At 26.4% G+C, this 13,348-nt stretch overlaps 1 protein-coding gene across 2 annotated transcripts; it reads right to left on the bottom strand.

Moving 5' to 3' along the window:
* Positions 1-7,322: 7,322 nt before the first annotated feature.
* LOC105958577 (flavonoid 3',5'-methyltransferase) lies at positions 7,323-9,745 on the bottom strand. Of its 2 annotated transcripts, none has more exons than XM_088817746.1 (5): positions 9,617-9,745; positions 8,656-8,741; positions 8,287-8,431; positions 7,829-7,960; positions 7,323-7,746 (listed from the first exon to the last, which is right to left on the bottom strand). In XM_088817746.1, exons 1-5 carry the CDS (start codon positions 9,665-9,667, stop codon positions 7,456-7,458), a joined length of 705 nt encoding a protein of 234 aa, XP_088673872.1. In that variant the 5' UTR covers positions 9,668-9,745; the 3' UTR covers positions 7,323-7,455. The 2 variants fall into 2 exon arrangements, with proteins under 2 accessions (XP_088673872.1, XP_088673871.1); XM_088817745.1 differs by lacking the exon at positions 9,617-9,745 and adding an exon at positions 9,115-9,234.
* Between the last annotated feature and the right edge of the window lie 3,603 nt (positions 9,746-13,348).

Genomic DNA, 13,348 nt, shown 5'->3' with positions numbered 1-13,348 from the left:
TTACAGAATTACACAATGTTTTCAATCCACAAATTTCGTCTTTTGTTATATTGTAAATAGTAATACAAACATGTGTTTTTTTAAGGGGAATCTATATAATATATGAAGACAAAAGCCACAATTAAGGATTGTCATTTCTAATTTTTACCCCACAATTTTCATTTAATTTTCACTTGGAATCATAATTTCTTTTAATTACTACGTATATACCTTTTTGTCCAAGTTTTCATTTTATATATGCAGTTTCTTTAAATATATGCATATCCACGTATACGCTATACCTAAATCAATAAATAAATTATTTTCTATTTCATTTTAACATTTTAATTTATGACTCAAAAAAGAAAGTTTTCAAAATTTTTTATCTATACACATTATTGATTCCTATAACCAATAACCAAAAAATCGCTTTCTATAGCCAATAATTTATATCCGGTTTTTAAAATTAAGAATTTAATTTATTATGTTAATAACCAACATTTCCAATATAATATACCAATCACGATTTTCGATTAATTTTTTACTACAATCAATCATCAATCAGTCCATAAATTTGAGCTATTAATTCCCTAATTATGTTAAATTGTTAATATCAATTTATAATTTAATTGCCTAACATATATAAACCTGAAAAGATCTTTTTACACCACATCTAAAAAACACTATAAAAACTCCATTATTTTCACTCATATTTTTATATCCCATCGGTTTTTTTGTTTGCTTTGTTTTCATGATTTATTCCCCTATTTTTTTCTCAATCGAATTTTTATTTGTTCATCCTAAGAACATTAATTGGAGTTCGATGTTATTTATTTTTTCTTGATATTAATTTTCATTATTTGTTGTTATTTTTTTCCATTCTTCTAAATTTGTTTCCATTTCATTATGTCTTTCTTATTTTTCGTAAAATACGTATTGTGTAGGGATGGCAATTTGACCCGCCCCGATGGATTCCCACCCCGCCCCGCCCCGAAAAGAAATGGGGCGAGTATGGGGATTGAATTTTTTTTTTTACCGGGTATACGGGGATGGGTTTACCTATACCCGCCACGTACCCGTCCCCGTACCCGCCCAACATTATTTATATATATAATATATATTTATTAATTATTATATTAAATATAAACAATTAAATAATAGTAATATATTAAATATTAACTATAAATGAGGATTTTTAGGTTTCGATTATATAATTAAATATTAGTATTATAATTAAATATTAGTTTATTTATTGAAATAAGCCTTTACATTAAAAGTAGATTGCATATTTATTTATTGAAAAAAAAAGGAAAAAAAATGGATGGGGATTTTTACCCGCCCCGATACCCGTGGGGATTTTATGGGGAGGGTATGGGGATTCTTTTAATACCCGTGATGATTTTTGACGGGGGTGGGAATTTCCAAAGCGGGACGGGGATGGAGATCGCAAAACCTGCCCCATTGCCATCCCTACTATTGTGGTTTGTAAATATCATAATATTCCGTTATTATTTTTATTGTTATTTATTGTGATTAGTTATTATTTTTATTCTTATGTTATTATTGATATTTTTTCTTCATTGTTATATTATTTTTATTATTGTTGATGTTCATTTTTTATTGTTAATCTTTGTTATTCTTTTTCCATTTCTTCTTTTGTTTTTCAGAATCGCGAGAAGGTGTGTAATATACCACAAAGCTAATCATTAATAACTCGACAATGAGTTGGTTTACATCGACAATGCTATATCCTGACAAGAAGATTATTCAATCGAAAAGTGTGGTAGACAAACTGTGATTCAAAATATTTATGCATTATATTGAGCTTTGTAGTGTGTTTTTCACATAGGTCGGATTTTGGTAATTTCAAATGTTTATACTTATATCAAGCATTGTAAATTAAACCTTTTATGTCGTATGCAAATTTCTCTTTTGGCGATGCAAGATGCATCGTAAACATGCAATTTTGTATAAGTTTCCAACTCTATTATTATATAAAATTTTCGGTTATGAATAATCAATTATCGTAAAGTTTTGGACATGATTTCAAAAAATATTATATTTTTCGTCAATTATTATTTAAATATATTATTGTGTTTATTTGTTCCATATTTGTATTTGTTAATGATTAACTAATAATCTAATATCGACACTTATCAAATTTCTTTATTCATTCGAAATGTCGGATTTGGTTATCATTTTTGGTTTGGCTAAAAGTTTCACGATCGATGTATATTAATTGATTATTTTCTTATCAACATGTAATTTACTTAATTATCATGTACACTTCAAGTATAAAACTCTTATCCCTTAATCATGATTTGAGATTATTCTATCATTTTTACGATTTAATGCATGTGCATTGCATGTATGGCGAGGTTACTTTTAATGCATGTGCATTGCATGAGTGGCGGTATGAGTATCATTACAATTAGTATTTATATCATTAGTATATGTGTTAATATGAGTATATGTATCAGTATTTGCATTAGTATAATTATTATTATTATTATTATTATTATTATTATTAGTATTAGTATTAGTATTAGTATTAGTATTAGTATTAGTATTAGTATTAGTATTAGTATTAGTATTAATTGGTATTAGTATTAGTATTAGTGTTAGTGTTAGTGTTATTGTTAACATTAGTATTAATATTAGTATTAGTATTGATATTGGTATTTGGTATTAGTATTCAGTATAAGTATTAGTATCATTATTAGTATGTGTATTAGTATTGGTAGTAGTGTTACTAATGTGTTAGTATTATTATTGGTAATATTATTAGTGTTAGTAATGCGTTAATATTATTGTTAGTATTAATGTTAGTATTAGTATCAGTATTAATTTTAGTATTAGTATTAGTATTAGTATTAGTAGTATTAGCATGATTATTAGCATTATTAGTATTAGTATATACTGTGAAACACTACTTTAATAATTAAGTTTCTGTTAAGGATCCAAGTGTATTGGATGAGGTAGTAGTACCATTTGGGTCAGATAATATATCCTATTTTTTATATCACAATTTTTACATTTAAATTTTCTTTTATTATTTTTTTATATCGTTACTTAAATCAAATGGAATTGCTATTGTTTCCGTGATGAAGAATCATACTTAGAATTAATCTCCGTGCATCGCACGGGTGAATTACTAGTTATAATAAAATATGTGTAATACAATAATATATTATACATGTTGACCAGTAAACAAAAGAAAACGGAATAAAAGCCAAAACAATTAGATTGATGTAATTAATTATAGTATTACTGTCGTTCGACATTCATATTAATATGAACCACAAAAATATTAGTGATATTGTGTTCGACATTCATATTAATATGAATCACAAAAATATTAGTGATTTTGACAATAATATGACCGTCAACCACAATAATATTACATTAGTAGATAATAATATTGTTGTATTTACCGGTCAACAAATCAAATTAAATAAAAAGACTGAAAAAATTAATATTGATGTGATTGACAATAATATTATTGTGTTTAAGTAATTTTACTGTCAACCACAGTAATATTACTGTCAAAAGTTAGCGACGGGCGGCAAAAGAAAAGTAGGAAAAAATTTAAAAAATAAAATAAAAAAATTATATGCCGCCGAAGATTGGTCAAAGGCGGCGAAAAGAAAAAACAGACAAAAAAAGAAAGTCAGCGCCAGAGACTGGCGCAGCAGACAAAAAAAAAGTTTGAAATCACAATTTAGTGTTACAATTAGAAACTAGGTTGAGAGGCTTGTGGGTAATTTTGTTATAAACATTAAATTTGTATTTGTTTATAATACATATCCATGTTAAGTGATTGAGCTTATTTGTTTCTACTACAAACTATCTAAGTAAGTGATATTCCGTATTTCGTGGATTCGCCAATACATTATCGATATATATTGTTCTTTCGACCCTATATTCGGTCATAGATACTGGGTGAGTCTTCTGTCGACACGTATTATATTTAATTATTTATTATATATTCCCCTGCTAGGATTAATCTATAGGAGTTTTAGAAAAAATACAAAAAAAATACACGTGTCAACAGGAGACTCATCCGATATTTATCACCAGATATAAGGTCGAGAGAGCCCCATAGACATAACATTACTGCATATTTTGTGGTGTCTCCACTAAGGCTGAAGAAAGATAAAATGTTGAGCATATATCTGCATGAATCGTGACAAAGATCATTTATGATAAATAACTACATATAGACATAGGCGGTTTAGTGAAATATATATGTGGAGGGGTAAGCTTTCGATAAAAATAATAAAAACATAAAAATAAAATATAATAATCTATATAATATATAAAAGTCGAATTCCACACCTAATTGATTGACATTTGTCAATTTCAATTGGTGACATGTGTTCAATTTCATCTCATGTGGCAAATTGATTGGTGAAAATAAATCATCAAAAAACATGTCACCATTTTTCAAAATTAAAAAATATTAAATTATTTTATTATATATTTATATCATACCATTTATAAAATGCTATAAATATATCAATTTTCTTGGAAACTCTAAATGGTTTTATTTTTTAATTTAATTTTAATACTAATTAATTTAATTTAAATTTATCTAAATTCAGTTTAAAATCTTCACTTATTATAATTGTATGATTGATGGTGTTACGAAAATTTTGTATTTTAATTCATAACCTTGGATTCAAAATTATTAGGATTATAATTAATGTTAGAAATAAGTTTAGGATTAGAATTATGATTACGATTAGAATTATGATTAGTGTTATGATTAGGATTAGGAATAGGATAAGGATTTGGATAATATTAGTATTACAATTATAATCAGCATAAGCATATCCAGATTAACATTAACATTAAAATTTGTATAAGCATTAGAATATGTACATTAGCATTAACATTAACAATATTAACATATTAGTATTACAAATAGTATTAATATTAGTATTAGTATTAGTATTAGTATTAGTATTACTATTAGTATTAGTATTAGTATTAATATTAGTATTAGTATTAGTATTAGTATTAGTATTAGTATTAGTATTAGTATTAGTATTAGTATTAGTATAAGTATTAGTATTGGTATTAGTATTAGTATTAGTATTAGTATTTGTATTAGTATTAGTAATAGTATTAGTAATAGTATTAGTATTAATATTAGTGTTAATATTAGTTTTAATATTAGTATTAATATTAGCATTAATATTAGTATTAATATTAATATTAATATAAGTCTACTTATCAGAATCAATATCAAAATCAGTATCGGTATCGTTGTCGGTATCGGCATTAGTATCAGCATCAGTATCGGTATCGACATCGGTATCGATATCAGTATCAGTATCAGTATCAGTATCAGTATCAGTATCAGTATCAGTATCAGTATCATTATCATTATCAGTATCAATATCAGTATCAGTATCAGTATCAGTATCAGTGTTAGTTTCAGTATTCGTATCCGCATCAGTATTAGTATCATTATCAACATTTGTATCAATATCAGTATCAATATGAGTATCGGTATCAGTATCAGTATCAATATCAGTATCAGTATCAATGTCGATATTAGTATCACTATCAGTATCTGTATTAGTATCAATATCAATATTAGTATCATTATTAGTATGAGTATCAGTATGATTGTGAATATCAGTATGAGTATGAGTATCAATATTAGTATGAGTATCAGTATTAGTATGAGTATCAATATTAGTTTTAGTATTACTATGAGTATCAGTATGAGTATCAGTATGAGTATCGGTATTAATATCAATATCAATATCAATACCAGTATTAGTATTAGTATTAGTATTAGTATTAATATTAATATTGCTATGAGTATCAATATTAGTGTCAACATCAGTATATGTAGTAATATTAGTATTAATATAATATTACCATGAGTATCGGTATAAGTCTCAGGATTATTATTGTTATTAGTATCAGTATTAGTCTTGGTATCAATATTAGTATTACTATTAGTATTAATATTAGTACAATATCACTATTAGTATCACTATAAGTATCAGTATTATTATTAGTATTAGTATCAATATTAGTCTCCATCATAGTATTAGTACTAGTATTAGTATTAGTATTGGTATCAATATAACTATCATTTTCAATATAAGTATCAGTATTATTATCAGTAGTAGTATCAATATTAGTATTATTCCTAGTATTAATTAGTATTAGTATCAATATGAATATTAGTATTAGTATTAGTATTATTATTAGTATTAATATTAATATTGGTATGAGTATGAGTATGCATGTTAGTATTAGTATCAGGATTATTATTAGTATTAGTATTAATATTAATATTAGTATTAGTATTAGTATCGGTATTAGTATTAATATTAGTCAGTATTAGTATTAGTACCAATATTAGTATTAATATTAGTATTAGTATTAGTATTAGTATTAATATTAGTATTAGTATTAGTATTAGTATTAGTATTAGTATTAGTATTAGTATTAGTATCTATATCACTATAATTATCAATATAAGTATCAATATTATTATTAGTATTAGTATCAATATTAGTCTTATTCTTAGTATTAGTATTAGTTTTATTATTAATATTAGTATTGGTATTGGTACGAATATGAGTATTAGTATTAGTTTCAGTATTATTATTAGTATCAATGTTAATATTAATATTTGTATTATTACCAGTATTAGTATCGATATTAGTATTAATATTAGTAATAGTATTAATATTAGTATTAGTACCAGTATTAGTACCAATATTAGTATTAGTATCACTATTAATATTAGTATTAGTATTAGTATTAGTATTAGTCGAATTAGTATCACTATTGGTAACCGTATTGGTATTGGTATTGGTATCAACATTGGTATCAGTACTGGTAGTGGCATATACAACATACCTTTTTGCAATATTTATAAGTTTTATTGTTGTTTGAGTAATGTGCATCACTAATTGATTGCCATTAGTGATAAATTTGTAGGTTATTTGAATATCTATTGTGTTACTTCTCTGCTACCGTGTTTGTTGTTACCTTAGTTATTTTGCAGAAGATTCACATGGTATAGTAGATTGCAATCCAAGCAATAGTGTTATACCATATGTTTTAAATGATTTCACTTAATCTTGATATCGTGTTTTGCGTGCTTCATGTTCTTATTTGTAATATTTAATTTAATTTCATATGTTACAACTCTAAATTAAGAGATAAAGTTTATGTTTTTTTATTTTCTTCCATTTTATTTTACTTGAATTGATATTGTTATAAAGAGATAATCGCTTACATAAGTTTATTTTTCTCCGTGCAACGCACGGGTGAAATACTAGTAAGTAAAGAAATGTAGATTAATTATGTTGACATTAATAGAAATATTTAAATAGATACTTTCCAGAATAAACAATACAATACAATTATTTAAGTTGTGCTTTACGATCCTTAAGTGAGAATAAAACTCATATAAATTAAACATATAAAAATATGAAATGTTTATTGGACACGCCTGCAAAGGGTGAGCCCATCTCCGATAGAAAGCTGAGCGAGTTCAATACGAGAATCAGCCGCTAAGAAAGTGTTCAATTGCATAATGTCGACTCTAACCCTCCTCAGATATTCCGCCATCTCATCGTCATCGGACGCGGCTACAGTTCCGGACCACAATGTGTTGTCGTAGGCGATTATTCCCCCAACCTTGACCAGTTTCAATAGTTTTTCATGGTAGTGGATATAGTTCTGCTTGTCCGCGTCGACAAATGCAAAATCGAATGTTCCTTCTTCGCCCTAAAAAATAAATAAAAACGATTAATACAGAAAATCATCATAATTGTTTTTTTTTTTTAATTAGGTAGGAGGAGAAAATTACGTTGGTCTTGAGTTGCTCCATAACTTTGAAGGCATCAGATTGAATGAACTGAATCTTGTGTGCCATGTTTGCCTTTTGGATAAATGGCAATCCAGTTTCGTATGCTTCTCTGTCTGGGTCAATTGCGATTATCTACGCGAAACAAATTAAAAATTAGTCACAATTTTTTACTGAAACTAGTTTTTGAGCAAATTACAGCCACTCCTGAGATAAGGTCAAAATACCAAAAAAACCTTTCATGTTTGAATAATTACAACCATCCTTCAACTATGTATTTTCTTACTGATAAACTCTTCCTTTAATAGGTAAATTTAACACCGCAAGAATGGACGTGTAAACAATACATAATCGATGGGCGGTTGTAATTACCCAAATAGAATTGAGTTTTTCAGTAATTTGACATTACCTCAAGGATGACCATAATTTGCCCTTATTTAAAAAATAAATAAGTTACTTACTTTGCCATCATCAGGAAGAGCAAGAGCAGTAGTGAGGAGAGAGTAGCCAGTGAAAACTCCAACTTCAATTGTTTTCTTTGCATTCATCATTTTCAAGAACAATGATATGAATTGTCCCTCGTCTGCAGTTACATTCATCATACTCCTGTAATTATAATAATAATAAATTAAATATAACAATCAATTATTAATAATAAGAAAATAAAAATAAAAAATAGAAGATTCGAAATATTCGAAATATATATATATATATATATATATATATATATATATATATATATATATATATATATATATATATATATATATATATATATATATATATATATATATATATATATATATATATATATATATATATTATCGTACCACCACTGATACTTGTCGACGGTAGCCATTCGTAGTTCTTTGAGTTGCTCATGTTCTCTAGGGTATGCACTTGTTTCCAATATGTACTGCAAATTCAAATAATATTAATACTATTAAAACAAATATCTTATATATAAAAGAAAGAAACGCTGGGCAACCCTAAGAAATCCTAATGACATTTTTGTAATTATTTATTTTTAATATTTTTTATACTAATTTTCTAATTATATTTTCAACAATTATCAAAATTGACACTGAACCGTGAACAATCGTTCCAGTTTCAATCTCCTATTTTTCATCAATTCTTATGAAATAAAGATAAAAATTTGATTTGTTAAATTGATCAATTTTTTCACTTTTAAAATCCGATTCCGTGCATCGCACGGGAAGAAAATACTAGTAAATAATAATGAGGTAAACAATTTTGAATTAATATATATGTTATATATATTTAATTACCTGGGCGAGTGCATCGCTTTGCAGAATAGTCCCTGTAAACTTATCCTTCATTTTCGAGAAAATTGAGGGGAAAAAAGTAAAGAAACAATTTAGTTTGATGAACTAAGTGAAGATGAAATGTTTTGGCTTGAAATTTAGGAAAGTGTAAGCTACAATTTATAAGGCTAGTTCTTTTTGGAGAGTCAACGCGCTTAACGCCTCAATTGACCCAATCAATCAATTTTGGTGTGTAGGATTTTTTGGTGGGTTTGTGAAGAAGAAGGAGAAGAAGAAGGAGATTTTTAAGTCGTGAAATAAGGAAGAGGGATTTCTGGATTTATGTATTTTATTTGGTCTTGCACAAAGAAAATAATTTTTTTTTTATGTTTTAATGTTTTGTGTTTTTTATTTAATTTTAATTTCATTAAGGGTAAATTAGTATTTTTATGTTGGAGGTCTTGAACTAATAAAAAAATGGGCTTGCATATAACGGCAGCCATATATGTTATATATATTTAATTACCTGGGCGAGTGCATCGCTTTGCAGAATAGTCCCTGTAAACTTATCCTTCATTTTCGAGAAAATTGAGGGGGGGGAAAGTAAAGAAATAATTTAGTGTGATGAACTAAGTGATGATGAAATGTTTTGCTTGAAACTTAGGAAAATGTAAGCTCCAATTTATAAGGCTAGTTCTTTTTGGAGGGTCAACGCAACGCGCTTAACGCCTCAATTGACCCAATCAATCATTTGATTCCCCACCCCCACTCATATGTAATTATTATTATTTTATTTTATTTTTAAAAACTAATAATAAAAAATATGTTAGTATATTTTTGTATTTCTCAAAGTTCGGTAAAATTCGTTGGTTAGTCGTGCAAATTGTCCATCTATAAATTGGAATTAATTAATTAATTAAATTAATTTAATTTAATTTGTTGGTTAGCTGAGAGAGCAACTCCAATGATGTAATTAAATTAATTTTTATTTTGATGCTCAAAAACTCAAATTTTCATTTCGAATAGAGAATCACATTAGTAGTTATTTTGATGTTCAACTTCCGGGACGTGAAAATGCATCATGGGCGAAAATATGTATACAAAATCAACTACTCAAACAATCTATCATTGATTGACATTTATCAATTTTAGATAAATGTCTTCTTATATTTAAAATTTTATAATATATTTAGTGTTTGTGGTTGCAGTAAATAGGTATTACAATAATAAAACTAGCACCAATTTAATATTTGATGATTCATCTTAATATTTTACCGTTGGAGTTGCTCTGAGAGATAGTCGAATTAGGGATTTCACAAGTATAATAAGTGGATTCATAATTATTTAATATATAAAATGAAGATAATGATTATTGAAATATATGAAAACAAATTAAAATTAAAACTATACTGCATGATAATTATATTTTTAATTATATAACCTGGCAGACTCTATAAACCTCATCAAATAATGAACCACTGAATAAAATATTGAGTAACGATAATAAATGTCAGAGCCTAAATACAGAGAATTTGGAGATAAACCAAACTAGTTAGTGAGATATCAAATGATGTGTGAAAATAAAACAGGCAAAAATGCGAATTATTCAGAAAAATAGTTTGGTCAAAGTTTGGGGCTTGAAATAGTTGGGGAAAGGTCAACGTGTTTTTATTGGGGAAAAGTCAAAGTCATTAACTTTTTCCCTTCTCTTTTGTTTAGTGGGACAAGTTCAAACGTTTATTGAAAATTAATTAAACGGTCAAATACAAAAACACCCCTATACTATATACCGCTACATACTACACATAAATACAAATATGGGCTAAATACAGTTTGCACCCTTAAAGTATAGGGTTGGTAACACTTACCCCCTAAAGTTACAAATGTAACACTTACCCCCCTCATTAATGAATTTAATGATAAAACTTTGACTTTGAATGATGTGTTATTTTTTCTTCCCAAATTGTCCTTCTAGCTATTATATTGATGCATATATAATAATATATTTTCAATAATATTTCAAAAACTAAATTTTATAAAATATAATAATTATTAAAAAAATATTTTGATTTATGTTTAACTCCACATTTTAATTACTATAGACCCTAATATAAACAAAAATCTCAATTATTAAAAAATATATATAAAATAGTTAAACGTTTGAAAGAAAAATAATATTTTCAAGACTTAAACATCCAACTTTTTTATAATAATTATTGATTTGGAAATTTAATTCAATTACTTAAATACAAATTTCAATAAAAAAATATTTAAATATTTAGACGTTTAAATTATAATTTCTTATTAAATTTTGAATACATTTTGTGATTCTCAAAGTAAAAAAATGGGATGATTACATTAGAGTCATATACACATAAAATAACTATATAAACTATAAAATCATAATTAAAATTCGAATAATTGTTCATTTTTTATTAGCTACAAATGAACACAAGGTAATACAAAAATGAAACTAAAATTCCATTTTATTCATTCCTAAATTCACAATATTGAAATAATAAAATTAAGTTTTTGCAAAGTTTTCGAATTTTTTATTATTACATATTCATTATTTATATAATTGCTAGAAGGACAATTTGAGAAGCAAAAATGCCACATCATTCAATATCAAAGTTTTACATTTAAATTCATTAATTAGGGGGGTAAGTGTTACATTTGTAACTTTAAGGGGGTAAGTGTTACCACCCCTATACTTTAAGGGTGCAAACTGTATTTAGCCTTACAAAAATCTTCCTACTGTTAATTTTTGCCAAAATATGACAATAATACCCTTGTTAAAGCATATATATATATATATATATATATATATATATATATATATATATATATATATATATATATATATATATATATATATATATATATATATATATATATATAGGGTAAATTACAAACACCCCCTGAGGTATGGTTAAATTACAAAAATACCCGTCTTGTTTGGATAATTACAACCACCCCTCAACTCCTCAAATTTAGTGGAATCTTAGAGATTATATGGAATATTATCACTTTTGTACCCGTTTTATCCCATTCAAACTCTACATTATGAAGCAAGATGATCATAATATGTGATTTTTAGCTTGTATATATCAGTTTGTGGTGCATCGGAAACTGTATTTTACACAAAACGAGTACAAACTAGAGCACATTTCACGGAATCTAGATGATTATGTTGAATTTGGCACCATAAGGGTGGAGATGTATGAAAAAATCATAGTTGAGGGGGGTAGATGTAATTATCCAAACAAGTGAGTTTTTTTTGTAATTTGACCATACCTCAGGGGGGTGTTTGTAATTTACCCTATATATATATATATATATATATATATATATATATATATATATATATATATATATATATATATATATATATAAGGTTTTGTTTGAACCATTTTTCACTATTTTTTTTTTTACCATTTTCAGTCCATTTTACTTGGGAAATTTTGCTAATTGTACTTTTTTTCTCCAAAACATCTAATTGGTTAGATTTTAATGGCTCAAGTAAAAATGTTAAAAAATATATTGGAAAATGGCTCAAACAAACCCTTATATTTATAGGATTTAGTCGGGGTATTTTCGTCAGATTTTGAAAAAAATGTAACAGTAAGTGGATTTTGTATTTATGTGTAGTATAGGGGTATATGATACAAAGTCCATAATACAGGGGTGTTTTTGTATTTAACCCCTTAATTAAATTACTATAATATATCTAGGTCTCGTTTTGCTGGAGAGATTAACGAAGATTAACTAAATAGCATAATTAAATTTTATATTTGGTTAATCCAATAATTTTTCGGCTTGACCCGTAATTTTTTTATTCTTATCGTGATTTATTGAGAGATAACTAACTAAAACTTGAGAAATTGAATAAAATAATTCTCTATTATAAGATTAGGAATGGATTGGGTAGGGCTGTCCTACCACAACCCTCATACCACTACAATTACCAAACTTTTTGGTATTATAATAGGGATAATTTGACAAACACCCCTCATTAGCCCCCTCTAATTACAATAAGTCCAAATAAGTTTCATTAAAAATAGGTTCACTTTTTATTTTTCATTTCAAATAAACCCATAAAAACATTAATTTCTAAAATAGCTCTACATGTTTCTTTGAGATAAGCCCAACTCAAGTCTACCCATCTTACCGCCCCACCAGGCCGGTCCTCTAACTAGAGTTCCTACGACCTGTCGCCGGAAAAAAAAAAAGAAGATAAAAAGACAAATGAATATTA

This window comes from Erythranthe guttata, chromosome 5, assembly GCF_056151865.1.
Source record: "Erythranthe guttata isolate IM_541 chromosome 5, IM_541, whole genome shotgun sequence".
In the NCBI taxonomy this organism is placed as follows: Eukaryota; Viridiplantae; Streptophyta; class Magnoliopsida; order Lamiales; family Phrymaceae; genus Erythranthe; species Erythranthe guttata.
This window is presented reverse-complemented; position numbering and strand designations above follow the sequence as displayed.